The sequence below is a fragment of the Gasterosteus aculeatus genome, chromosome 2 (genome assembly GCF_964276395.1).
Source record: "Gasterosteus aculeatus chromosome 2, fGasAcu3.hap1.1, whole genome shotgun sequence".
NCBI lineage: Eukaryota > Metazoa > Chordata > Actinopteri > Perciformes > Gasterosteidae > Gasterosteus > Gasterosteus aculeatus.
In genome coordinates this window covers 13826256-13853254 of record NC_135689.1, presented here as the reverse complement: position 1 = coordinate 13853254, position 26999 = coordinate 13826256, and the positions used below count along the sequence as shown (strand labels likewise).

General features: G+C 43.3%; 3 protein-coding genes and 2 long non-coding RNA genes across 6 annotated transcripts in view; 2 read left to right on the top strand and 3 right to left on the bottom strand.

Moving 5' to 3' along the window:
* tp73 (tumor protein p73) overlaps positions 1 to 12441 on the bottom strand; it is a 28804-nt gene extending 16363 nt beyond the window's left edge. The window contains exons 1-3 of one of the 2 annotated variants that reach the window (XM_040193379.2): positions 12276 to 12441; positions 6567 to 6662; positions 1130 to 1280 (exon numbers count right to left, since the gene is read on the bottom strand). In XM_040193379.2, the coding sequence (XP_040049313.1) occupies positions 1130 to 1280; positions 6567 to 6662; positions 12276 to 12307 (279 nt within the window). In that variant the 5' untranslated portion in view covers positions 12308 to 12441. Of the gene's footprint in view, positions 1 to 1129; positions 1281 to 6566; positions 6663 to 9761; positions 9893 to 12275 lie in introns of those variants that run through there. The other variant, XM_040193380.2, reaches the window with a different exon arrangement.
* Positions 1574 to 3199, top strand: LOC144384562 (uncharacterized). Its single transcript, XR_013451356.1, has 3 exons — positions 1574 to 1671; positions 2875 to 2906; positions 3045 to 3199. It is a non-coding gene; the product is annotated as an uncharacterized LOC144384562 (long non-coding RNA).
* LOC144384561 (uncharacterized) lies at positions 4341 to 6041 on the bottom strand. Its single transcript, XR_013451355.1, has 3 exons — positions 5899 to 6041; positions 4604 to 4635; positions 4341 to 4490 (listed from the first exon to the last, which is right to left on the bottom strand). It is a non-coding gene; the product is annotated as an uncharacterized LOC144384561 (long non-coding RNA).
* Positions 10276 to 22300, top strand: wrap73 (WD repeat containing, antisense to TP73). Its single transcript, XM_040193384.2, has 13 exons — positions 10276 to 10495; positions 11115 to 11187; positions 11357 to 11509; positions 12440 to 12556; positions 18202 to 18274; positions 19074 to 19177; positions 19455 to 19541; positions 20090 to 20224; positions 20467 to 20544; positions 20611 to 20713; positions 20820 to 20945; positions 21535 to 21726; positions 21882 to 22300. The coding sequence occupies exons 2-13, from the start codon at positions 11119 to 11121 to the stop codon at positions 21986 to 21988; spliced, it is 1344 nt and encodes a 447-aa protein (XP_040049318.1). The 5' UTR covers positions 10276 to 10495; positions 11115 to 11118; the 3' UTR covers positions 21989 to 22300.
* A 106-nt stretch (positions 22301 to 22406) lies between these two features.
* tprg1l (tumor protein p63 regulated 1-like) lies at positions 22407 to 26796 on the bottom strand. Its single transcript, XM_040193385.2, has 8 exons — positions 26492 to 26796; positions 26337 to 26379; positions 25869 to 26256; positions 25572 to 25663; positions 24577 to 24627; positions 24346 to 24471; positions 24006 to 24159; positions 22407 to 23604 (listed from the first exon to the last, which is right to left on the bottom strand). The coding sequence occupies exons 3-8, from the start codon at positions 26094 to 26096 to the stop codon at positions 23410 to 23412; spliced, it is 846 nt and encodes a 281-aa protein (XP_040049319.1). The 5' UTR covers positions 26097 to 26256; positions 26337 to 26379; positions 26492 to 26796; the 3' UTR covers positions 22407 to 23409.
* Positions 26797 to 26999: the final 203 nt, after the last annotated feature.

Here is a 26999-nt window from a genome sequence, read left to right as displayed (position 1 = left end):
ACTATGAGTCATGAGCGTGTGCAGATTCATTCTTTTATAAAAAACTGTACCACCAATTGACCTTGAACCAAAGTAAGACCAGAACTTCCAAAACTCAAACCATCTTCACTACCACACCAGTAAGACAAACTCTTTCAAACTATAAAAAAATTGCGCGAAATATACAAGAACATCAATTTATTCTGGTCAACTTACCACTCCACACAGCATCGCAGGGCTCCTGAAAGACAAAATAAGGTTGTCCTACGAAGTCCGTGTGGGGATCATAGGATTTACTCTGATGTCAAGTTTGACAATAAAAGTCAGGCTCTCTGCGGCCTGCTGACCACTCGGGGAAGCGGGACATGATGGAGGAAACAGGGGATGTCCTGCCTCGCATCTCCTCCACTTGTGTCCCTTGACTGACTAGGCCATCTCAACTCGTTTTGCGTGGGTGTCTAACAACAAATCCTTACTCCGCCCCCCTTATTTCTGACATGACTATTCCTCAAACAGCCAGGCAGGCCCAGGCTTGCCCACTAAAAGGTTACAACGACCAATAGCTCAGATCAGAAAGGGAAGGAACCATTGAGGTGTCAATGAGAGACGGATGGAACAAACAAATGTACAAGATGATGTGCGATGTGATCAGCTCATGCAAAATAATTACGTTCTCAAAATTATCTGGCGATATGAAGTTTCCGTCCAGGGACGAAAACCATCAGGCGAATGCACCTGCTAACATATGTTTTTTATGTAAAGGGCACAGACCTCAGTCAACAGATGGCTCTAAAGTGGAGCAGCAAGGGGTCCTGGCTAGGGGTTTAATTAGCCATCCCCTAACACACACACACACACACACACACACACACACACACACAGTCCCAACAGGCTGCTCAGGAGGGAGATGGAGAGAGGGAAACGGCTGCAGAGGAGAGGGAAACTACATTGGAGGGAATTTCCTCAGCACTGGAGGGAAAAAGTGAGCTAATACAACAAAGAAGAAAAAACAGAAAAGTGCGTGCGTTGGCAAAGAAAACCATCTGATCAGACGCAGAGCAGGAAAACAACTGTCAGCTCATATGATCTACAGCTTCTTTTTTGACCGCAAAGAAACAAACTGAACAGCAACGGGGGCCCACGTTCCTACCATCACGTTGGCGTTCATGTCCCTCATTTGGTAAACGTCCATAGAGGCCTCTGCAGCACTGCGGTGGATCCCCAGGGTGCCGGCGGAAGGCACCGGGCGCTCGGCCCCCTGGCTGCCTGGGGGGAGCTCATAGTAGGTGCTGTCTGGCTCCCTGAGAACACATGAAACCATGGAGTTGATCAAAGAGGCATGAGCTTTAAGAAATAATTAACATACCCACGTGTGTCTCATACACAGTAAATTTACCAGTGTCAAAAAGGCAGTGTCAAACTATTTTAATTCTTCCGGAGTTTTTCCAACAATGGACAGAGTAAAATTGAACCAGAAAACTTCCAGTGTTGGTGAAAATAATCGGAGTTAACAGAGGTTTTACTCTGTCAGTGTTATTGACTCTCTCAGGCCCTGATTCGACACTGATTAGAGCAAGATACCTTCCAGAGTATCACAAAAAATACTCTGGAAAGCCCCGCCCACCAACTTTCCCGGTCAAACTGAGAATGTGGATTCTGGCATCGCCATCTTCCTCGCATCGAAATACTGTGGTAAGTCTTTCTACTATAAACTATTCCCGTTGTTTTTCTTCATTCCAGTAGAATCTGTATAAGAATAAAGGGACATATTCATTCACCACTCTAGTCAATGTTGGGTACGTGTCTTCAAATACCGAATTTCAAATGGCTAACGTGATTATCGGATGGGTGGTTAGCTTAAATGTAGCAGCCACATGCCTGAACTCGCAACACCAAACTGAACAAAAACGACACGAGGTAACGTTAATGTCAGCGAGGACGAGCTGTCGTGGTGTGTTATGTGTCATGCTTGCACATTTATTTCAGTAAAATGACGACAAAAATTCGTTGAAGCAGTCATATTTATTATTTCTATTTGAGCCGGAGCAAATCGCTTTAGCGTCACGTCACAATTTTGGTCGAGCATAGCGGGACATGTCGCGGACATGCGGACGTGCTCATAGGACCCGCTAGTTCACCGGCAGACGGCGGAATGCACCGAGTCGACCCAGTTAACGTGAACGGAGCCGCGGCTCCGAGAGGCTCGGTTCCCGTTAGCTGCTGCTGTAGCCATAGACATATAAATAGTAGACGCTGCATTGGCTGCTGAGGCGCAAACAAATATTTTTTATTATATTATATACCAGAATATTATTACTGTTACGCCTACTATGAATATTAAAATACGCCGAATCATGTTTTCGGTGTCATGCCTACAAAATCCCGTGAACATCCGCTTTTGTATTCAGCGAGTGACGCGCTGACACTTCGTTGCGCCAGCTGGCACTGAGTGGAGCGGGTGACCGGTCCAAGCTGGCGGCCCCGCGGCTCGTCAGCACCACTAGGCAGCAGCGGTCGATGTCTATTCTTTATGTCTATGGCTGTAGCTGCTGCTTAATTTATGCTTCCACGTTACGGCGGCGGCGGGTGTGGCTGTGTGTTTCTGCGGGTGCCGAATCCTTGGTGAGCCGAAGCTCATATTGAAGCGCAGGCTACGGAGAAGACGTGAATTTACAACACTGGTTCACCCACTGAGGGACCTGGACGAGCAAGTGCACTTTCGATACTTTCGAATGTCAGCAACTGCCGCAAATTACGTTGTGAGCGGACCAATCACAGCACTTGCGATCCACGTCAACTCGACTCGCAGTTAGATTTTTTCGGAGGTGCACGTCAGGCTACGGCGGAGGGGTCTACGTAGTTACTTATTATGTATATTTTCCTTTTTTCTTTCAGGTTGTTCTTTAATGTACTGTGGTGCTCTGGTGGTAAGTAATAAGTTGATGTACTTGACCGAAAATGTAGTTGTGTTTGTTATTTTTAAAGCTGAAATAGGGTATTTTCAGGTTGTCAGCTTGTATGGGGTTGTAGATCATAATGTTGATTTCAGTTTGCTGTCTTTGCAGATACCATCATGTTGATCAAAACAGTCCTGTCATCCAGCACCAACCAAGATCTTTGCCACTGTGATAAGATGTGAGCTTTACATGTTTTAGGTTTACTTTTGATGCCAATATTTCATGTTTACTTGGAATAAATATGTATTACAGTATGGATACAATTGTCTGTGTGTTTTTCCCCCTGCGTAGATATGCAACACTGGTAGGAGTTGGTTAAAAATCAACACTCTTTGGAGTGATTTCATAATCAACATAGTGTAAAGTAGGTTTAACACTGGAAAGGTTATTTCTTTTATAACTCTTTAGTGTTACATGTGAATAACACTATGGGTGTTACTTCTTACATAGTGTAAAACTTGATTGACACTTCTTAGAGTTAATATTATTACACTACACTGCACCTAGTGTAAAATTTTAACTCTTACCAGAGTAAAATTGACTCTGGAAATTTAACTCTGTGTTCAGTGTACATTTAACACTCTGTAGATAGGGACCATATGTTCACTGAGGTAGTGTTAAAATTGACTCTTTAAGTGTTGTATTAACACTGGCGATTTTACTGTGTAGGCACCTGATGTGTAAAGAAACAAACCTTGTTCACTTTTTAGTCTTAAGGGAAGTCAAGTAAAATGTTTGGAAAAGTTGATCTTTCATTATTTTTGTTTTTTTAACAGCTTCAGGGAAAGAGTGTCATATTTCAATGTATATTTACAAAAGTAACGACCAGCCTTGATGTCAGATGTTCCCTATACATCCTATAGTATTGTAATGTATATTCCTACAATAAAAAACTACTGCGATATTACTCAAAATCACCATCTTGTTTCAATGCAGTCTGAAATCCTCCCAGAAGGATCAGTCAACATTAACAAAGAATTTGAAGCAGAGCCGTTGCACAGTAAAATCGCCAGTGTTAATACAACACTTAAAGAGTCAATTTTAACACTACCTCAGTGAACATATGGTCCCTATCTACAGAGTGTTAAATGTACACTGAACACAGAGTTAAATTTCCAGAGTCAATTTTACTCTGGTAAGAGTTAAAATTTTACACTAGGTGCAGTGTAGTGTAATAATATTAACTCTAAGAAGTGTCAATCAAGTTTTACACTATGTAAGAAGTAACACCCATAGTGTTATTCACATGTAACACTAAAGAGTTATAAAAGAAATAACCTTTCCAGTGTTAAACCTACTTTACACTATGTTGATTATGAAATCACTCCAAAGAGTGTTGATTTTTAACCAACTCCTACCAGTGTTGCATATCTATGCAGGGGGAAAAACACACAGACAATTGTATCCATACTGTAATACATATTTATTCCAAGTAAACATGAAATATTGGCATCAAAAGTAAACCTAAAACATGTAAAGCTCACATCTTATCACAGTGGCAAAGATCTTGGTTGGTGCTGGATGACAGGACTGTTTTGATCAACATGATGGTATCTGCAAAGACAGCAAACTGAAATCAACATTATGATCTACAACCCCATACAAGCTGACAACCTGAAAATACCCTATTTCAGCTTTAAAAATAACAAACACAACTTATTACTTACCACCAGAGCACCACAGTACATTAAAGAACAATCTGAAAGAAAAAAGGAAAATATACATATTAAGTAACTACGTAGACCCCTCCGCCGTAGCCTGACGTGCACCTCCGAAAAAATCTAACTGCGAGTCGAGTTGACGTGGATCGCAAGTGCTGTGATTGGTCCGCTCAGAACGTAATTTGCGGCAGTTGCTGACATTTGAAAGTATCGAAAGTGCACTTGCTCATCCAGGTCCCTCAGTGGGTGAACCAGTGTTGTAAATTCACGTCTTCTCCGTAGCCTGCGCTTCAATATGAGATTCGGCTCACCAAGGATTCGGCACCCGCAGAAACACACCGCCACACCCGCCTAGCGGCATGGGGGGAACTGCAGAGCAACGGAGAACTTGCTCAATGACGGGGTTACGCCGCCGCCGTAACGTGGAAGCATACATTAAACTTACAGCAGCTACAGCCATAGACATAAAGAATAGACATCGACCGCTGCTGCCTAATGGTGCTGACGAGCCGCGGGGCCGCCAGCTTGGACCGGTCACCCGCTCCTCTCAGTGCCAGCTGGCGCAACGAAGTGTCAGCGCGTCACTCGCTGAATACAAAAGCGGATGTTCACGGGATTTTGTAGGCATGACACCGAAAACATGATTCGGCGTATTTTAATATTCATAGTAGGCGTAACAGTAATAATATTCTGGTATATAATATAATAAAAACTATTTGTTTGCGCCTCAGCAGCCAATGCAGCGTCTACTCTTTATATATCTATGGCTACAGCAGCAGCTAACGGGAACGAGCCTCTCGGAGCCGCGGCTCAGTTCACGTTAACTGGGTCGACTCGGTGCATTCCGCCGTCTGCCGGTGAACTAGCGGGTCCTATGAGCCCGTCCGCATGTCCGCGACATGTCCCGCTATGCTCGACCAAATTGTGACGTGACGCTAAAGCGATTTGCTCCGGCTCAAATAGAAATAATAAATATGACTGCTTCAACAAATTTTTGTCGTCATTTTACTGAAATAAATGTGCAAGCATGACACATAACACACCAGGACAGCTCGTCCTCGCTGACATTAACGTTACCTCGTGTCGTTTTTGTTCAGTTTGGTGTTGGTGGTCAGACATTTGGCTGCTACATTTAAGCTAACCGCCGACCCGATAATCACGTTAGCCATTTGAAATTCGGTATTTGAAGACACGTACCCAACATTGACTAGTGTGGTGAATGAATACGTCCCTTTATTCTTATACAGATTCTACTGGAATGAAGAAAAACAACGGGAATAGTTTATAGTAGAAAGACTTACCACAGTATTTCGATGCGAGGAAGATGGCGATGCCAGAATCCACATTCTCAGTTTGACCGGGAAAGTTGGTGGGCGGGGCTTTCCAGAGTATTCTTTGTGATACTCTGGAAGGTATCTTGCTCTAATCAGTGTTGAATCAGGGCCTGAGAGAGTCAATAACACTGACAGAGTAAAACCTCTGTTAACTCCGATTATTTTCACCAACACTGGAAGTTTTCTGGTTCAATTTTACTCTGTCCATTGTTGGAAGAACTCCGGAAGAATTAAAATAGTTTGACACTGCCTTTTTGACACTGGCAAATTTACTGTGTGGAAATGTTAAATCTGTACAGCTTCTGATGTGCAGAAAAAAGCCCAGAATAGATGAGAATAAGGGGCTGAATATAGATATTTGTTTGTCTCTCACTCTTTTGATCACGTCTTACCAAAACCTCTAATAAATACATCATCCTTACAAAGGACATCGCTTTCCTAGATGATATTACACTATGGATTGGCTTATATTTTTTATAATAATAATATTATGATTGATTGATGAGATTATTTCTGTGATGACAGAATCGTGGGTTATTTTAATCACTACCTGATACATTTCACATGTTTAATAAAACCATTACGCCTTTGGAAAATGCGTTAAAGCTACATCGCCAGGTGTTGTTGACACTCACAGGGAGCTCCACAGGTGCTCGAAGGTGCCTCCTTCTTCAGAGACAGTGGACTGGGACATCTTAGAGGGCGGGTAGTCGGGTGAGGGACAGATGACTCTGCAGAGCACACGCACATACAATTATTTAAAACACAGATTGATAAGAAAGTGATGATTCAAATTTGGACAGTGGCGGCTGGCGGAAGAAGTCAAATCAATTCCAGAAAACATCCCAGGTTGATGTAATGCAAAACAATTAAGGTTCAAAAACACATTATACAAACATTTAATAGTTATTTCAACATTAAACCAAAGCAGTAAATGTTGACAATTGTGTCACTGTCACAGGCAATTCAGTATAATATTATATTATATATATTAAATAATAATCAGTATGATATAATCAGTATTATACATATGTCAGTCGTCTCGTCTGCTTGAATGGCGATAAAATCTTTGCTTTGTCATCCGCCTGTCGATACCAGACGAAGGCGCAAGCTTGGAACAAAACCAATGTTAGGATGCTAGGATGCTGATTGGCTAGATTTTATGTAAGATTTTTTTAATTTAATCAGCAATTGGCAAAGTGCTTCTGTGGGCATTCTTGAGCTTGCTTTTAAAGCAGCCAGAACTCGCATCTAGACATGGACGTGCTGACAGGCAGGAACTTGCAGGAAAAGCATATATTGTGTGCAGCAATCAAACTTTACAAATATCATAAATTACAATTACAAACAAAATATATTCTAATTTTCTGAATTCAATTTTATTTTTTCTTTTATTTATTTTTCCTTTCCCTCCAAGTGGGGTGACGCCCCATTACCGCCTATTAGCCAGCCGCCACTGCTACGGCAATATTAACGAGAATAAGCTAATCGAAACACACACACACACACACACACACACACACTCATCCAGGTGTGAGGACACCAATGTCCCAGTGAGGCGGCGCATGGTGTCGGGGGGGCTTGGGCGTGTGCAGACCTGCCTGCTTCATCACTCATTCCGCCAAGTCTCAGCATCACCTCTGCCCCTGTCTCTAAATAACACAGCCAGCACTGCAAACATGAAATGTGGACTCTCATCATGAGAGTATCCATAGCAGGTGGAGCTACAGCGGACAATAGAGGTGACTTATGCTGCAGGTTGTCCACGCACAAAGCAACTCATTCATTAGAGAATATTGTCTTATTTTGAAAGCGCAGTTTAGTGGCAGTCCAGAAATGTACCCGCAGAGGGATGCGCCCGGTCCTCTGCGATAATAGTTTGAGTCAAAATGCACGTTATCAAATAAGTATTCGTTGCCACAAATGGAAAATCAATATAGCTGCGCGTGTACCGTTTAAAAGTAATGCCGTGGGTCCAGAGATATCAACACAAAATGTATTAGTTTACTTTATTCACAGTTGCTCCCCACAGCAGCGTCATGTCTCGTTGGTAACTGCACAATAAAAAGTGTGGCAAAGGCGCGTGGCTTTAAAGACAAACTTAAATTCTAAACTTTTCTTTGGAATCAATGCAGATGGCGGTCATGTTTCTTTGAAATGGTTGCTTTTAAAGGGGATCCTTTCCGTTTAAATTGTATTCGTGCACTGGGTCTCAACTTTGTCCTTAAAATCGGAGGTATTTACACTTCAGTGTTTAAGATTATACTAAATCGATTGAAGATGAGGCTGAGCAAAGATCTCGGTGATGTCATGACTATTGATCAATGCTTGTGTTGTTCTGCTGATCGTTGGCCGGACCACACTTGCACACTTGTCTAATAAAGTTTTGATTCATGTCACACAATCAAATTGGTGTGACAATTAAAAAAATCAACAACCAATGATCAAGCTGGTGGGAATAATAATGATAATAATAAGAAGAAGCCTGCGAAGTGCACTCAAGTAGCCGTGTGTGAGACTGCGCAGCGCCGCAGCAGCTGTGACTGCAGGTTCCCGCTGTTCCCGCGGTGACTGCCGCCGCAGAAACTAGGGCCCATTTCTGGCGCATCCCTCGGTGCTCGGTGGCGCCTCGTCACATCTCGTGTGTTTGCACGAGGGATCTGACCAAGCGTCACGTCAGAACGAGCAGAGGGAATGAAACCGGTTGGCCTCAAGGCTCTGCTGCGCACTTGGAGCAGTTTAATTGGGATCCACCTGGCCGCAGGTGTTTTTTTTTCTCACTTAGTCTGCAGTACTTACCCTGAATAGCATTATGATTTATTATGATGTCATCGTATGATCATACGCATGCTACTCAGAACGTTTGGTATGCCCTACTACTGATAAAGGTTGAAACAATTGATTAAATGGCACCCTGGTAAGAAATATGCATTTGTCTTTCAGTAAAAAAGACGCCTTCAGCTGTTTTCTGAGGTCATACAGAAAACACGGCCGCTGCTGGTTCGGTGCCTAATTTGACAATTTGTTTCACTTAGCGTTATGTTCACCGTGACTCTACTTTGTGTCTCCTTTCCCGGGTAACAGCGCCCATGACAACACACTCACACACCGGCACGCACACAAACTGCTTTCCCGAGGGCCATTTTATGCAGAGAAATGACACTGTCCCAACTGAGAGGAAATTAATTTAAAATTGTTTTAGACTCGATCTTTCACAGCTCTAATTGAAATCATGTATATCATATAATGATTGATTAAAGGACGAAGTTGAGTTATTGCATGTCCCTAAAAAAAATTCGAACGAATAACAACTAACGGGTTACTAAATACAAAACACTGAGCCCTAACCTACATGATAAAAATCATTTTTCTTTCTTGCAAGCTGCAGCCCAAATACACAAACTGGGCGCACTAGCAATTTCAGGATTTTTCAAAGGCATACTTGTTAAATTTGTATCAAGTAAAATGCCACCAGTATTTGTTTAACATACTAGAACTATTTATTTAGGCCGACTGTGCTGAGATCACATAAACCAAACCCGTTAAAAACAATAGGAACCCACAAAAACAACGTAAGGCTGCAAAATCACACAAACAACTGCCAGAAAGATATTAAACTGAGATTTACGTACATCCGGAAACTGGGTCATTCTTGTCAACGGCTTATTTTATTTTTTTCTATTTCGATTATTCGTCAAATTTTCCAAAACAAGAGATACTAACAAACTAGGCCTGCTGATAAACAAAAAACAACAACATAACATCAGTTAAATAAGTTAAGATAACTACTCTGCTATAGTCCAACATAATAAATCACAAAATAAACATACCTGAAGGTTAATGTTACTCCGATCCAAATACCCAAGAATTATGTTGCGCCGAGCACCTGCTTCTTCATTATCAAACATGCCAGGATAGTGACCCTCCATAAACAAACGGCAACAAACAAAAAAAAGGAAAATCGAGCGACTTTACAGTAGATATGATAACAGCGGTTGAGATTATTGACTTTTCGCAGAAACAGAATTAACTGCGAAGACACGAGGAAAACGGGTTTTCATACTATTCAGGGAAGTGTGAGCTTTGCCGAGGGAGACCAAGAAGGAGGTGAGGCGTATTTTGCCCTAAGAGAAGAAGGGAGGCGTCGTAGCGCGGTTTGGGTGCAGATAAGCGGGAAACGTTTTCCAGCTGAATATCAGAAGTAATTTAACCTTCTTTGTCCCGTTGGATAACATACTTTTGCTTACAAAATGTTAAGATGATTAGGCTGTGAAACGAAATGATATTGTTCCTAATATGTATTAAATTGACACACAAGCGCACATACACGCACACATTGAGACATACGAAAACATAAAAATGAACTGCATTTCCCAGAATGCACTATGCGGAAGCAGAACGTATGTGATTGGACGGCCCCGGGTGCAACGGCTCATGCAAACAAGCTAGCAACAGTTAGAGTTTGTGCTTCTAAAGCAATCATGCGGAGAAAAAAACTTTCTTAAACTGCTCCCGGGAGTTTAGATTGTCATAACAAACGAAAGCAACTCAATAGCCGTGAGAGGTAAGTGTTATCATGTAGGGTGGAGATAGTGAAGGTTTGGCTACCTGCTAAATGCTAGTGGTATTAACGGTAAAAGGCTAACGTGAGTGTTGAATTAGTCCTGTGACAACTAAGAAACAACTAACTTTACTGTTTGCTTTGAAGTTATTTTCTTCACTTAATCTGCAGCCGTAGATGTGCTCTAAGATTTAGTAATAGCTGGAAGGTTAAATTGCATTAAATAATTTATTTAATTTGGATTAATGTGTGGCCAACGTTTCATAATGCATTTGCAAGCCAACCGGCCGACGCTAGGCTAACCATTAGCTACCCGGGGCTCAATTATATTTGCTGAGTTTGGGTTTTGAACGGAATTAATCTGTCGTTACGCGTGCTCCCCCCATATATTGACTCTTCTTGCATGAGATAAGAACTCAATTCGATCCGTGCTACCTGTGTTTGTGTGTTTACTGCGTGAAGCGTGCTCATTCATTTGACCTATGGCGCCATCACGTGTTAACAAAGCGGAAGTACACCATGAGGCTGTCCGTCATACCGTCAGATCTCAAGACGTTACAAGGAACTGTTTGCTTTTTTTTTTTAACAAAAAGTGATGACTGTATTATTTTTTTTTATTTAGTAAAATGAATTTCTCCGAGGTTTTTAAGCAATCCAACCAACTCTGCAAAGTTTCCCCGGATGGGAAATATTTGGTAAGTAATTTTTATGTGTATATCTAACGTTATATGTGCAGTTGTGTAATGCAGTAGAGTAGAATATACTTAATTTCCCTGGTACAGTTCATAGTTATACATATAAGTAAGTGTGTTTAGAAGTTTGGTTTCCTCTGACTTCTCTCGTCTCTTCGGCTGTGCTTGTCAGGCTACCTGTGTTCAGTACAGGCTGGTGGTGCGAGACGTGAGCACGCTGCAGATCCTCCAGCTCTACACCTGCTTGGACCAGATATCCCACATGGACTGGTCTTCTGACTCTCTCTTTATTCTCTGTGCTATGTACAAGAGAGGGCTGGTACAGGTAAGCTAGCAGCAGAGGACAGCTTCTGCTTTTTTTTCTATTTTACTTGTACAGAGAGAATCGCTATAACCACAGGACAGTAAAAAATAAGCAATATAAACACATGTCCTTGGGAACCATAGTAATGCAAAGCAAAACACATGTTCAAGGCATCTTCCATTTAAACAACATAATGTGAGTCTGTGACTCATATATTTATTTTTTTATTTGATTTTTGTCACGTTAAACTACAAAAAGGCCGCTGTTTATCACGCTAGTAATTTACCACATCCTGTTTTACTGAACTATGAAAATAATTTAAACCTCTTTGGAGTTTGGAGTCTGAGTACATTTTTAAAATATCCGTTAATTGTGGTTCCTACGGGCATATCCTGTTTTAAGGTACAGTTGACATTTCTTTCGAAAGGGTTAGACTATATACCATGAATTCTTTTAGTAATGCCATTGATAATTTTACACATTTTTGTTTCATCAATACTAAGGCATGTTTAATTTATTGATTTTTTTTCTTCTTCTTTAAGTTGCTTACATGAGCTTCCTTGTCATTATAAAAGGCAAATAAATAAAATAACAAATAATTCATTTAAATACATGTAAAATAGAGTTACTGTTTTGGAATTAATGTCCATAAAAAACTAAAACGCTTGCATCTCAATCAAGAGTCTGAGCCTGTCACGGTTCCTTTTTTCTTGCAGCTGTAGTGGTAAAAAGCGAGTTTTAACGTTAGTATGATGTCAGTCAACGCCTCACAGAGCAAGCAGCTTACCTCTGAAGTGGTATCCACTGCCAGTCTCTCATGATTTCTGATGCTCGATAGTCTCTTACTGTCTGAAATCAACAATGAAAGTTACGGAGGTGCCGGGCGGCTGTGAGGGATGTCATCGGTGACGGCTGAACGCTGTCCTGCTGTGACTGTCTGCTCCTCCTCAGGTGTGGTCTATGGAGCAGCCCGACTGGCACTGTAAGATTGATGAGGGCTCAATCGGACTAGTCAGCTCGCGGTGGAGTCCGGACGGACGTCACATTCTCAACACCACCGAGTTCCATGTAAGTGTGAAGTTGGTGCGTGCATGCATTCATGCACACGAAAGTGTGTTTAATGCCAATGCTTGCCTGGTTTCAACTGTTGCTGGCCCGCGAGGAAGGGGGACCTGAAAATAGTCAGACACCAGAGACTGTCTCGACCGCCCCCACGCGCCCCCCACCTGCTGCATGTATTCAGCCTGATTTCATAGTTCCCCTCCTGTTAGCGTCCTGTCATACATGGGTCTCAAGTACCTCTGGAACATGGCTGCAATGTAGAAATGCCCCTCTCATCTATGTCTGGTATTTCCTATGGCAGCAACTCCTATTAATGATGTTCTTAGGTGACACCCGAACCAATTTATTTTTGTTTTCAAAACAGTGTTTGGACGACAAAGCGTAAACAAAAGCTTTAAAGCTTTTTTTTTTTAAAGAATTCCCCAAAATAATTTTTGACAAATTTGTGGGTGAAACCATAGATATTTAATGAAAAGTGCTCTTGTCATTCTGTCAATCGTCCTCCTGAAAGCGGCAAAAGACGCCTTCAAACGTCCGCTCCATAGAGACGGGACAAATCAGGTCATGAACACAAGTCTCTTTGGGCCAATCCCGGCTAAAATGCAACTCTCAAACCGAAGCGGTGTGAGCAGCAGCGGCGGCGGTTTTGTGTGAAGGCCACGCATAAACGTAGCAAAAGTGATGTCTTTTTAAATTAAAACATTTTCGTGTGGATGAAGCCCGCTGTGTATTTGTCTTCCAAGCGCCTGCTATTGAGCCAAAACGTGTGTCTTTTTTTTTTTTAACTTATGTACCCTGTAGTCTCAATGCAGGGTTATAAAATCACAGATTTTCACTTTTGGAGGCAAAGCAAAGGACTAAAGAGAGCCGAGGTTGAGCTTCACTCTGTGTACGTCAATGAAACCATGATGTATTAAACCCAAGAGTGATACTGGAGGTTTTTAGAATACATTGTTATTAGCAATATTAGCGTTGTGTAATATCTCTGCACTGCAGTTCTAAACTGTACACCAATGTACAGTATCTGTAAACAGCTGTCTTTTCTATCATCTGGTAAAATAACACGGCAAAGGAGGAAAATATAGCTTCTTTAAATGAATCGTGACCTGAAGATTATTGTTTTTTCCATCCGGAATAATCAATTTGTTCCATGATAGTGGTGAGGGTTTCTAATTTAATACCATTATTTTTAATTACTCAAATAACATGGCAGTCTGCGTCAAAGTCCAATGTGAGAGTGAGCGGATGTCGTGTTTGTAACCGTCTACATACTTAAACCCAGACCAATAAAGATGCGTTTAGTTGCATTGAATGCCTCTGGACTCCTGGTTTGCATTCACGTCGTTGTAAGCTTGTGTTGTAAGGGGCGAGAAGCTATGGCAGTTCCCCCCGTCCCTGTGGAATAGGGTGGGGGCACCGTCTTGGGTTGTGTCAGTCAGTGAACCTGACTCCAGGAATCATTTGACAGGTGTTGTGGTCCAACACACAACCGTGTCTGGTCAGGAGACGGGTGCAGGGAGTGCAAGTGTCTGTGGCATGTCTGCTTTGTGTCTGTCTGCAGCTTAAAATATAGAAAGAACGGAGGTTATTTCCCTAAAAAGATACAGCATCCGCATAGGGAAGGATCACGTTTTTGAATGCATAGGGGTCGTCATCATTTTAACTACTAACTACTATTTTATTGGTGTTTTTTTGGATAATGGATGGATTGTATTTTGAAGCAAAGATGTCCGGTGTGAAACTGTTGGAGTGTTTTGGAGCAGCCGAGCAAACCGTTTGATAATGGGCTCAAAAATAGGATTCTGACATACAGACCAAAACATTAATAGAGAAAATTAGTAGATTAATCTACATTTCATTAATATTATCAGTATCTAATTGGTAATCTTGTGCTGGTTCTTTCCCTGCAAAGTGATGCACAAAGGTCAGATGATGATGATGATGCCGTGCTTCATGTAAGTAACACAAGTCAAACCTCCCGGGAACACCAAGTGAACTGTGTTCAAATAAGCCCTTGCAGATCAATAAATTCCTCCTATAAATGACTGGATTTTGATGTGTTAATAGTTTAAAAGCTGGTTGCAGTCCACGTCCAAACCCCCTCTCGCCTGTGCTGTTCTGAAGCGCGTTACTAATAAATATGAGCATCCGCGTTGTGAAGGGCTGCACTGAACTTACCTTCACCCCGGCCCAACATTTCATTAAGGCGGTGCCAGACGGGTGTTCGTGTCGGGTTGGGATTTCAGCCCCCCTCATAAACAGCCTGCTATATTAACTTGTTTAGGGACAGCTGCCGATGGTGTGGATCGTGCCACTGTGTGTGTGTGTGTGTGTGTGTGTGTGTGTGTGTGTGTGTGTGTGTGTGTGTGTGTGTGTGTGTGTGTGTGTGTGTGTGTGTGTGTGTGTGTGTGTGTCAGTAAATCTGCTAAGCTGGCTGAGTGTGTGTCTGTGTTTTCTTTTTAAACCAAAATAGTAGTGGTGGTTGTAGTTACACAATGGTTTATTTAGCTCACAACCCACAATGGAGAAACCAATTCTGTCTCCAGTGCTGACCGGGCAGCAGCCTTAGACAGACCACAGGTAAGCTGTCTTTCCCCAAAGGCCCCAAGTTTGAACACCATTGATTTGTTGAGCCAGGCGTTGAAACAAACACACAGTTGTTTTTGAGTAAGGGATGGCGCCATGCCGCTGATTTAATAGGAAGTCTCATCGCTGAAACCGACCCCACAAACTGTGAGAGTTCACGCAAGTTGCCTTTTATTTGAATTCCAATTGTTTTACCTTCGGACCTCACAAAAACGCCACTCGCACGTCCATGTTGATCCAGCTTCACCAGCTGAGGGGCAATAAAGTGAGGGGAGGAAAACCCCCAGCCAAGGCCACGCAGCTTGACTTCTCTAATGGTTATCAACATTGTTGGGATCGGATTAGCAATAGCATTCTCGGCCTGCGCTGCCGACGCTCAGTTAGCGTGTAGCATTGTTGGCGACAACGCTACCGGTCTGAAGTGCAAATGTAGGCAGCTGCTGCCCTGCGGGACGGGACAATAGCTCAGCCATACCTACGTGTGGGCTGCAAGGGGCTCCAGTTCCTTGGTGGAATCATGAGGCTGTAACAGGAGAATTGGGCTATATCGGTTGGAGATGGCTTCCTGTGTGGAATGCCTGCAGCCTTAATCCTCCGCTGACAGATCGGCCCATACGGCATCAGAAACACTCGCCCATTCTCTCCCTCTCACACAGGCGAGCGACGCGACTCGCTGATGCGCAGCATTTATTGCAGGTCGCTGTCAGTAACTCTGGTCTGCGGAGGATTGCGGTTCTCATGTTTCCCTACAGGCTTCGCTGTTGGTGATGTTCCCAAAATCATTGGTGTTGAATTCGTGGGGTCCGGGGGTAACGGGTCATGTGGTGTCAACGGGATTTGCCGGTGCCAAGTCAAGAAACAATAATTGGCAGCACCTCCAACACTTTAGACATGTAATGGAAACTAAGGAAGCATCTCATGATTTGGAATCCTTGTACATTTAGTGATGAAACTAATAATGAATGTAATTAGAGCCATTGCCGATCGCTGGTTGCAGTTATGTTAACCATGGCAGCAATTTTCCATCTATGATGGATAAACAGCAGCTGTTGTATTTGGGTTTAGCCTTTTCCTGCCCCCTCAAGTCTGCGGCCCCCCCACCTCCAGGCTAGTGCTCACCTTTGGTGAGAATACTTCATCCAATGTGTAGCTTTACCAACTAAAGATCTTATTGCACAGCCCCCCGCACATGTAAAAGCATTTCCCACCTATTTCCTTCATGCCACGCATCCTCCACCCAGTGTAAAGTTACACTGCCTTCCAGGCCGCAATCTCCGCGCGTCTCTTATGGGGTCGGTTCAAGGCATCTAAGAAATATAAGTGCGTTTGTGTTTGAGCAATGTTGATGTTTGTTGCCATGGCACCATGTCTGAGGGGATGTCCAGGAAGCAGCAGTGAGGTGTTATGACAGCGTCCACACAGCTGGATTTCTGGACCAAACAGAGTCGACAGACTTTGCCCAGTTCAAATGTCTTCCTGGTAACCACGATGAAAGGCTTGTCACATAAGTAGTTTCAGCTGTGTAATATAAATCGCAGAATTAAGAATAGGCTCAAATGTATTTTCCAATTATTGATTTGTGCTATTATCCTGTGTTGTTCATGCTTGTAAACACGAACCTCTCCTCAGGCGTACAGACCTACTTTAAGATAAACATTTTCACTTCTTAACGATCAAAACCTGATCCTACGGGGTTTAATGCACCCACATTGTATTGGCTTACAGTAAGCTGTAAATGAAGGTATGAGGGGCCATGCGTTTAACACTCATAACGTTCCAGTTTAGTGCTCGCATGCCCTTAATGCTTTGCCTCAGTAAATATAAATGTGTGTAAATGCAATGCATTCGTGAGCTGTCACTCTTGTCCCGTTATTGTAACGGTGCGCTTGCAGCTTTCTCTGTGAACACCTTAACACCCACGCAGTGGTGCAGCAGCAGTGTCCTTGATACCTACGTGCTTGTTGGTTCTTGACTGGCTAGATGCATCTTATCGTATCGGTCCTCGGGTCAAAAATGCTTCCCCGTTGGCCGGGTGCCACCAATCTTGTTGAAGCGAGACCGGTTGGTGTTTGAGTGACTGCTGACGAAACGTTAGCACATGTGTTCTTTGTTATGCCGACTCGGGGCCAGTTTTACGTTGACACTGCTCCTCATTCGTGGGAATGCACACAACCTGCTGTCAATGTGCAACACTTCTCTAACGTTACCACAACGGATTTTTACCGAGCTGTTTGGTATCTGTTCATCTAATAGTTGCTCAAGTCCCAAGTTAACGGGAGTAATCCGTTTATTCACAGTGAAAATACACTTCACACACGGGGCCGTCCATCTCCTGATGAAGGCGTTCTGTGTCAGTGTCTTCTATCCCTCACAGAGCTCTATCATAGACCTCCTCAGAGACGTAAAGGCGTCGGCACACAGCCGGTAACGGGTGTCGTTGACCCTGCTTTGCTGATCTGCAGTCGGTCTTTGGTTGTAGAGGAGCACTTAAGAGGACTCTGTGGTTATTGAGCTTGTATTAAGTCGCTGTTGACACTGAGTCACCGTAGAGACACTCATTAGACCACAGTTAAGAACATCTCACCGACTGCTATTGGTCAAGAGGTATCTGGTCCAAAATTACAGTTCTTGCGGTTTTCTGAGTGGTTTGTAGAAGTCCTTTGCTTCATCATCCCGTCTTAAATCCAAGATGTTTCTTTTGCATGTTGCACTTGACAGATTTATCAGAACAGCTGATGTAGTTTTCCAATTTTAGCTTGTCACAGATGTTGTTAGTACTGTATATGGCCGCTGCTAAGGAACAACAAATTACAGAGAAAAATCCCAGATATGTTGTTTGGGTAATAACAACACTGGAGACCACTGCAAACTTTGTTCCCCTCCGTGCATATCCTGGTCACATTTATTCTGACTTAAAGGATCCTTATGAAAAACTCTTGGTGAAGTTGAGTATTTCTCCGGCACTAACTTGGATGCATGTTTGCTCTTTGTGCAGCATTGTTTGTTGTACTTTCACTTTCACGCAGGATAATCAACAGTAATCTTTTCCTCTGGTGCCTCGACAGCTGAGAGTCACCGTCTGGTCCCTGTGCACCAAAGCAGTGTCTTACATCAAGTATCCCAAGGTGTGTCAGAAAGGTCAGTATGAGAAACAAGCTGCTTTATATGTTTTCCCGTAGCTTACGATCTGCACGAGTACCTGAGCGCAGAGCCAACGGGGCGAGTGCCTCCGGACGCCCCACGAGGCGCGCGCCATTCTCTACCTTTTGGGTACGAGGCCAAACCTATGGTTCCTCTCCGCTGACAGCTGTGTCCCCCTGCAGCCAATGGGGCACGCTCTTCATAACGGGCCTGTCAGCAGCTCTGGGGAAAAATGATTGTCCGTGACTCGCCCCATCTTCAGCATGCAATACAACGTCCCTCTGCAGCCCGCGTATCCCCTAAGCCGCCATATAAATACTACGGCCATGATATTCATACCAGCGACCTGAGGGTGCCGACGTGTCAGATAATTGCATTGGATGAAATGAACAGGAAGCCACGAGGTTAAATATTAAGTTATCGAAATACATAATAGTTTTTTATAATCTGTATACACAGATGTTGTTTTTTAACAAAGTTTAAAATGTTTTATTGCGTCATTGTATTTCTTTATTTCTTGCTGCTGCAGTTACACAAACGTCTCAGAGGAATCAGTTTTAGTTAGTGTGGAAGGAAGTCAGCAAAAGCTAAATGATAAAACATCACCATTATGTTCACTTCATGAACTAACTTAAGCTGTAAGTATTTAACTAATGCTTGTCTCTTTAGTTTGATTGGTCGTTTACTTGTTTTGTATCATGCATTTGTTTTGTTGTTCTCGTCATAGTAAGGTATCGTTCTTCTGGTTAAAGGCCATAAGTGGTTTGATTCTAGCTTCCCGCCGTCGTCTATACAGGTGCAGATTTCAGCAGAGACGGCTGCTACATGGCCCTGGCTGAACGCCGTGACTGCAAAGACTATGTCAGTGTATTTGTGTGTGACGACTGGCATCTGCTCCGGGTAAGTAAGTCTTTGACTTGAGTTCACGACCGTGATTGTACATTTGACACTTGAGTGAGCTAAATAAGCAATAGTGAAGAAATCAAGACACGGGGAGGAATATTACTTAGTAAATCTCAAAGGGGATTCTGCATTACAGTATTTATGTACAAGCTCCACAGCCACATGGACTCTGAACATACGTTCATTTTCTCTTGGAAGACTTAAAACAGAACAAGGTATATTTCATGTAAATGTCCTTTTTAGAATGATTTTATTTAACTTGACTCTGTCGCAGCATTTTGAGACTGAGACGCAGGACCTGTCCGGGTTGGAGTGGTCTCCCAATGGCTGCGTGCTGGCAGTGTGGGACAGCTGCCTGGAGGTGAGTCCAGTAACTAAAGGCTATCAAGCTGGGTGGGTGTTGCATGCGTTACGTTTCTTTTTCCATCCTGACTGCAAAGTTCTTGTTGATTTTGCTTTTGATAGCCAGACAGTTAAAGAATCTAAGTGATTGCCCTTTTTAACACGTCTACAAAAGCCGTAACTATTTATTGGTGATGACATTTTATGTTTCTGTCGCGACAGAATCTGTAGTAATCATTTATATGAATTGGTCTTGTAGTGTGTTTCTGGTTTTAGAGTTGGGTCTGTCCATAAAACAAGTAAAGATACAAGATAACAGCAGAACAACAAACTGACAAGCTGTGAAACCCTATTATCAAATAAAAAGGAGCTGGTTTGATGAATAAAATCCCAACACAAGGTACCCTAAACTGTTTTTGCTTTTCAGAAGTATTGAACTCAACAATAGGGTGGGTGGGCTGGCTTTGAGTGTTCCTTATTATGAGGCGTTAAGCTGAACAGGCCCGGTGGGGACAGGAACCGGGGGGTCGTACTATAGTTTCATGTGTGTCTGCTTCCTGCCCACAGTACAAGGTGTTGCTGTATTCTCTGGATGGCCGGTTGCTGTCGGCCTACAGCGCCTACGACTGGTCACTGGGTGTCAAGTCTGTGACCTGGAGCCCCAGCAGCCAGTTCCTGGCCATTGGCAGCTATGATGAAAAAGTATGGACAAACTCTGAAAAACCAGATTCCATTATAGCTTGAAACATCACCAGACGTACGATGGACGGTTAAAAAAAGCACAGCTTCATTTCGAGCAACAAAATACTATTTTTTTCAGTTCTATAGTTGTGACTTGTAAACTGACTGAAATTGGTGTCAGACATATTGTGACATAATCATAAAATGTGATTTGTGTTGCCAACATCGGTTCAAATTAAACCACCTTATTACCCTCATGTCAGGTGCGTATCCTCAATCACATCACGTGGAAGAAAATCACACAGTTTGAGCACGTAGCATCCATCAACAGCACGAAAGCAGTGAGTATTTAAGATGCGCCTTGAAGGTGTTGCAGTTCAAATATTAACTGTTTGTTTTGTTTGAAGGTTGTGTATAAGGAAGTGGAGAAAAGGACAGCTGTCGGCAGCGATGACCTTTCACTACACAACATAACAATTGGCACCACCCTCTTCAACACCCAGAGCAAATGTACGTCAGCTTTCAAAAAGAACAATATGGATAAAACTACTGAGATCAATTAACCAGTTATGAAAATCTACAGAATCTTTTTTTTTTTTCTTCTTAATTACTCCAGACGAGATCTGCCCGCCGCCAGTCCAGATTCCTGTGGTCAAACCAGACCCAGACCGAGCCAACCCCAAGATTGGTGTCTCTACTTTGGCTTTCAGCTCAGACAGTCGCTATTTAGCCACCAAAAATGGTAACACTTCAAAGCTGTCCACCTTTGATGTGATTGTGCACCCAAGGGGGGCCCTTAAAAAGAAGAATACCTTAATTGGTATTTAAATGAGTTTATGAATCTTCGTTTTTCTGACTGTGCAGTTTAAAGTTACTGAGGAACTTTTAATTGGTTATATAATCCGTCTCAATTTAAATACTGCTGCATCTAGATCACCTGCATAAGTAAACGAGACCCTCAGAGGGATTGCTTGTTAGATGAAATCATGCAGGTTCACCAGAAAATACTTTAGCTCAGACTGCAGAGACTTCATCACAAAATCAAATTCTCAAAAATAATTAGTAGGATCTGTTTTCTGTGAATGTTTCTTGGATTATGTGATGGTGAGTCCAGCTAGAGGCAACGGGGAAATGTTTAACATTTAAATAAAAATGAGTGAAATTGTCCCTATTGCAATTAATGTAATTTTTCTATTCTTAAAATGTGGTTATATGAGGATGAGCTTAACTTTAATTCCAAATTGCATTAAAAGAAATCTATAAAAGTCTTCAACTCCTTCTTGCTGCAGTTTTTTTGTTTCATGGCTCTAAATGTGTATCTGTGCCTCTAGACAACATGGCCAGTGTGGTGTGGGTGTGGGACATGCAGAAGATGAGCCTGGTGGCCGTGCTGCAGCAGACATCGGCTGTGCGTTGCTTTCAGTGGGACCCCCGACGCCCCCGGCTGGCGCTGTGTACCGGCAACACCAAACTCTACCTCTGGTCCCCGGCAGGCTGCGTGTCCGTCCAAGTCCCCGCTGAAGGTAAAAGCGGCAGTGTTTCCTCGTGGTTTGGGGGGGGGGTGGGGGCGTAGTAGGGGGGTAGTCGGTCTGCCGTTGGTCTTTGTCCGCTGGTGCGAGCGCCAGGTTAAAGCTGCTGTGTGTGTGTGTGTGTGTGTGTGTGTGTGTGTGTGTTCCAGGTGGTCTACAGGTCCAGTCACTAAGCTGGCACTGCAGTGGGGACTCTCTGATCCTGCTCGGGAAGGAGCAGCTATGTTTGTGCTACATGGACCAGGAGGACAAGTAAACGACAAAGACGCGGCGCCCTCAAGAACGGCTCTATTACAGGGTCCGCTTATTTGACGATGCACACTTGGCTGGAAATGTGTTACGGTGACAATGAAATGACCCTCGTGCAGGTTACTGGGATGTTCCTTTTCTCCTCACGTTCACATGAAATTCTTCGAGCGACAGACCAATATATAAATATCTTTTTTTTTTTTTTTTAAATAACCAAATGTGTACGGAAGGACTAGTTTTGAACACTGCGAGATGATATAGGTTTACAGATTTCACAGTACGTGTTTTATTTTGAATAAATGTTATCTTTACTAAAAAATTGAAGGTAAGTTGTTTGAGTTTGTCAAAAGAAGTGTTTCCTCTGCTCACGCGGTTCAGTATTGTGATGGTGAAGTTGCTAATCTCAGAATGAAATGCGTCCAAACTGTCAATGAAATATTTATTTTCTGGAAGCATTTGAGTTCACTGCAACAAAATCCGTAAAACCCAACAAGTATTTACAAACTGTTTGAATATATTATTTTAAAAAACATTTCTGATGCAGATTCAGCGTGCAGGAAACATGCAGAAGTCCAGAAAAGGGCATTTTGCAACACATCGTCAACACTGCCAAGCAGGAAAATATGGCCTGTTTACTTTGGTAGTAACCATTTATATTAGATTGGGTTTAGGAAAGATTGACACCTAAATCTTGTGAACAAGATTTATACAGACCGAATGTGGTTTACGGGTTAATTCAAAGCTTTGTCTGCGTGTTTCATTTAGTAAAACTGTTTATTCCCACTGCAAAGGTTAATGCAGCTGAATACCTGTGTGCCTGAAACAAACGCAGGACCAAAAGGCAAATACTAAAAATAAATACACAGTTTTCAAGTTAATGTTGCATAAAACATCTAACATCTTGCTTATTTAGCTCTGCATGTGGGACACAATTTAGGCAAATGTAAACATGGAAAGCACAACACCTAGTTTATCTCCACCGAACAAGCAGCATTGACATCCAGCTGTTATTTTCCATAAGTAACCGTTACACTCAGAGCTTTGATTATGAAACAGTTTTCCTGTTGGTAAACATTTTTAATAACGATGACCTTGCATTCCACAAAGCTACCCTACGGCCCCAGGATCTGAATAATGCAGCAAATATGGAACACATATGATTTTAGTTTCACTTTATCACTTCTCTGGTCAATTATAGTACAGTGCAGAAGCGCTGAATCAATGAGCTCTCTCCTTTCGCTGCAACTTATGTCGCATGTGCACGCGCTCCTGGGGGCCCACGTTGGATCAACTCTTTGCAGGAAAGGTCCTCCAATTTAAGGAACGGTGACATGAGATGGGCTCAACTTAACCGATTGCACATTACACTGTCGTGCAATGAAAGCTTCCCTCAGCGTGAACTCAGGCCGGATTTTAAGAAACTTGATTTTAGAAGCCAATCTTTCCACGGGTTATGGAGTAGCCCAACTTGGCCTCGTTGTTGATGAAGGACATAATACCTAGATATGTCTCGATGAGCAGGGGCCTCTCCAGGATCAGCACGCCGTTGGCCCGGCCGGTGAGGGGGTGCTCCCGGTGAGCTTTCTTCACTGCCTGCACCAGCTGGGTCCTGAAGTTATCCATCTTTTGTGAGTAAAAGAAGAAAAAAAAACATGAAACCAGGACACCTCTCCAAGAAATGTGGATAAACGGTACTTGAGACTAACTTGCGCCATTCATTAATATTTATTAACGGCTCTCGCGAAGTTTTCCCCAGGCACCATTGCTGCCCCGCCAACAACAAAAACCTGAAAATAACTGTACACAAAGACGTGTCTATCTTTCTATCAAAGGAGGAGCTTTATTTCCAAGGCAGTCTTTTGTTATCAGATGTTACTGCTCAAGCAAGTGTGTTGCCTCTTTTTGCATGAATTAACTGCTGCATCAGTGGTCCCCATTGTTGCTTTGTGAGATATGCAGGATACTCAAGTAAACATGTTCATTTACAAGTGTAAAATAGCCTTATTCAATGAAGGAGATTGTACCTGGCAGAGAGAGGCCACCGTCTCGTCGGCGTGGGCCATGGGGTGCTCTGTGAGGGTGGCGTAGGGCATGTCTGTAGACCAGGGGTTCCAGCGGTTTAGGAACGTGGCGCGAGGACGCTTGTCCCACTGGACACGAATTCCGTAGCCCTCTCTCCTGTAAGGAAACACAACAAAGAGCTGTGGGAAGCTTAAGGATCGGCCATGGACGCTTAAAAAAAAAAAAGAGTTCAAACAGAATGTAATAAAATCTCTTCATTCAGTACAAGGCTTTCTTTCCTGGACATCATTTTATGAACATTTCTACAGAGTAGATATAAAAACATAAAACTGGCTTGCATACTTGTTGAGGGATTTGGGTGGGAACTCAAACTCGCCCACTGAGATGGTGTCTACAGCGTTGAGCGAGATCCTGACGACCTGCTGACACAACAGGTTGATGAAGTCGTACTTGCACACCAGCAGCGACCTGTGCACGCAGCCACAAAATGTGTTACAATTACAATGTCAAACGTCATAGTATGTTTGTACTTTTCGTAACACTTGGATCAATAAAATGTACTTTTTGAGTTACCTATCAGTTATAAGCACAAGTCGCTCCCTCTCATTGTTCCAGTGGTCGATTCTGCAGAAAAACCAAGAAGACAAAATGGCCAATGAATTTTTTGACATTTGTAAAGCACAAGTTGAAACCTGGTTTGTGGTTAACTCAGTTGCATTGTTAAAAGAGGTATAAATGTGTAAACCGACAAGATAATGGGGGGGGGGGAAACTCAGCAAACTTGAATTGTAGTGCATGTACATGCTGACATTTACGGTATTAAACAGGTAACCGGAATAAAAGGTATTTATTCAGATTCTGGACACTGACTGAAGTATGTTCAGGATCATTCTGACTACTCTTACAAAAAAAGGAATACTTTTACTGTGCAAAGTTAGATAATTATCCAAAGTAAAAGCCTCACATTTGCTCCATAATAGTCTTTTTAACTTGCAATTACGTTGAAGAAATCTCTACATTTGTACTGTAAAAGCATTTCATATTCAGCATCATAGTAGTCAGACAGGTCCTTAACACGTGTATGTTAGTCTTTGTCAGATTATTGAGAGAAGTATTTTTATTGCTGTTTAAATATGTGGAAATTGTATTTTTGAACTTGCAAATATGGGGCTACTTGGAGAAAGCTCTAAATTTGTACCAAAAAAGATTGCATTTTTAGTACAAGAGTAGTTAATAGAGGTCCTGTACACACGTGCTTCTATCATCGTCCGGAATGTGTTATTTAAAAAGCCTTTTTACTGTAGCGTGTTTAATACCGTAAATGCGGACATATACGTGCACTAAGATTCAAGTGCCTGCTGAGTTGGCCGCAGTGAAAAACTGATCAAATCGTTTGCCCCCATTTAATATCATTTAACATGTAAATATGGATGAGCAGCTGGATTAAGAAGATGCTATTAAAACCCGACGGCTCACTGTCAAACAAACGCTTCCTCTGCAGCGCTTAACAAAATCCGCAGAGGATGTGCCTGCAAAGTCTCCCCCCCCCACAGTGCGCGCACACTTACTCTGCCAGCAGCCAGACGCTGAGCACCTCCCCGTCCTCGGAAGGGAGCGCCACCGTCCTGATGTCGCTCACAGCCTGCTCGATGGTTCCTGGCTGAGATGAGCATCACACAACAGGAGTCATCACACATCCCCCACCCCCCCCCCCCCCCTGCGTGGTGCCTAAATGCCTGTCGCAATCACCTGCCAGCGTGCATTGCGTGTGGATGCATCGGCGAGCCACATTATAACTACAGTGCAATTTGTTTATTAAAAAGACGGGCGGGCGTCGGATCGTCTGAGCGCGTCGATTCACTCACCCTGAACACGAAATAGTCCTTCACCTTCGCTTGCATCGTGGGGTTGCGCACGTGGAAGGGCGTCAGCGTCTGTAACGGGGTGCAGCAGGCCACGGAGCCCGCGCGTCCGAGGCTCCGCTCGGCCTCCGGCGGCGTGAAGGCCACCTCGACCCCGTCCTCCGTGTCCGCCGGGTGGAGGATCGCGACGCCCGGACTGTGCGGCTCCACCGAGTCGTTCAGCTGCAGCATGGTGACGTGCGGGCCGAGGGTCAGATTGCGCGGTGTCCACTGGAGGACGCGGACTCGCCCATCAGGGCGATGATGTTTTGATAGTGAGAGCTACGAGGAAGTAGTGTCCTCTCACTTCCTTCCCCCCTTTCGTTTCCTTCCTCTTAAAGGGGCATCGCAGCTGATGGAGGAAAGTGGTGTCTAGAGCGGATGAGCCCCAATGATGCCAGTTAAACAATGACTCCATAATCTGAAACTCACCGGTTTCCCAAATCCCAAAAATGTATCGACAGACTGGTTTCCTCTGATGGGGAGAGGAAGAGCAACCAGACCAGCTCAGTTTTAAACAGCAGAGAGATGTGATTGATTTCAAGTATAAAACAGAATGACATGTGAGTTAAGGGAATCACTCCTACCAAGAGTAAGTAGAGCACATGATGTTGAATGTGTTGTAACCTTCCAGACTGACTGAAGGCAATAAATGCTAGATGTTCGGGAGCAGAAACGCCACCAACCGCCGTCTATAATAAATCACTTAAAGTCCAGACGTATTTAAACCCCTCTACTCCTGTGGTCTTGTTTTGTTATTTTTTCAATATCACCTGGATTGGAATTCTCATCAATGCGCGTACGACGTCATTCGGATGCAGTACCGCTTTCAGCCACAACGACGTGCCAGCGGGCTGATGTTTCCTCGTATCATTTTATTGCGCATATTGGGCTTTATTGGGGGGCTTAGCAGGACCAATTTTCAGCCTTATTGACATTGTCACAGCTGATGCTAGTCCCACATGGACCCACTTGTTGTCCTAGAGGTTACCAACAAACTCCTCTAGTCCAAAAGAGCGGCCTTGATCGTTCTGTGTGACATTAAACTCAATGCTATCGACACTGAGTGCAGTGAGTTTTCTGAAGAGCACAGTG

What these genes read in the sequence shown, in the direction of transcription:
- wrap73 (XM_040193384.2), top strand. Translation starts at nt 11,119, where the DNA reads ATGAATTTCTCCGAGGTTTTTAAGCAATCCAACCAACTCTGCAAAGTT. An exon ending in TGTGGGACAGCTGCCTGGAG is followed by an intron (nt 19,542 to 20,089) that starts GTGAGTCCAGTA and finishes TCCTGCCCACAG; the next exon opens with TACAAGGTGTTGCTGTATTC. An exon ending in CTATTTAGCCACCAAAAATG is followed by an intron (nt 20,946 to 21,534) that starts GTAACACTTCAA and finishes CTGTGCCTCTAG; the next exon opens with ACAACATGGCCAGTGTGGTG.
- tprg1l (XM_040193385.2), bottom strand. Translation starts at nt 26,096, where the DNA reads ATGCTGCAGCTGAACGACTCGGTGGAGCCGCACAGTCCGGGCGTCGCG. An exon ending in AGGACTATTTCGTGTTCAGG is followed by an intron (nt 25,664 to 25,868) that starts GTGAGTGAATCG and finishes TGCTCATCTCAG; the next exon opens with CCAGGAACCATCGAGCAGGC. An exon ending in CTTGTGCTTATAACTGATAG is followed by an intron (nt 24,472 to 24,576) that starts GTAACTCAAAAA and finishes CTGCGTGCACAG; the next exon opens with GTCGCTGCTGGTGTGCAAGT.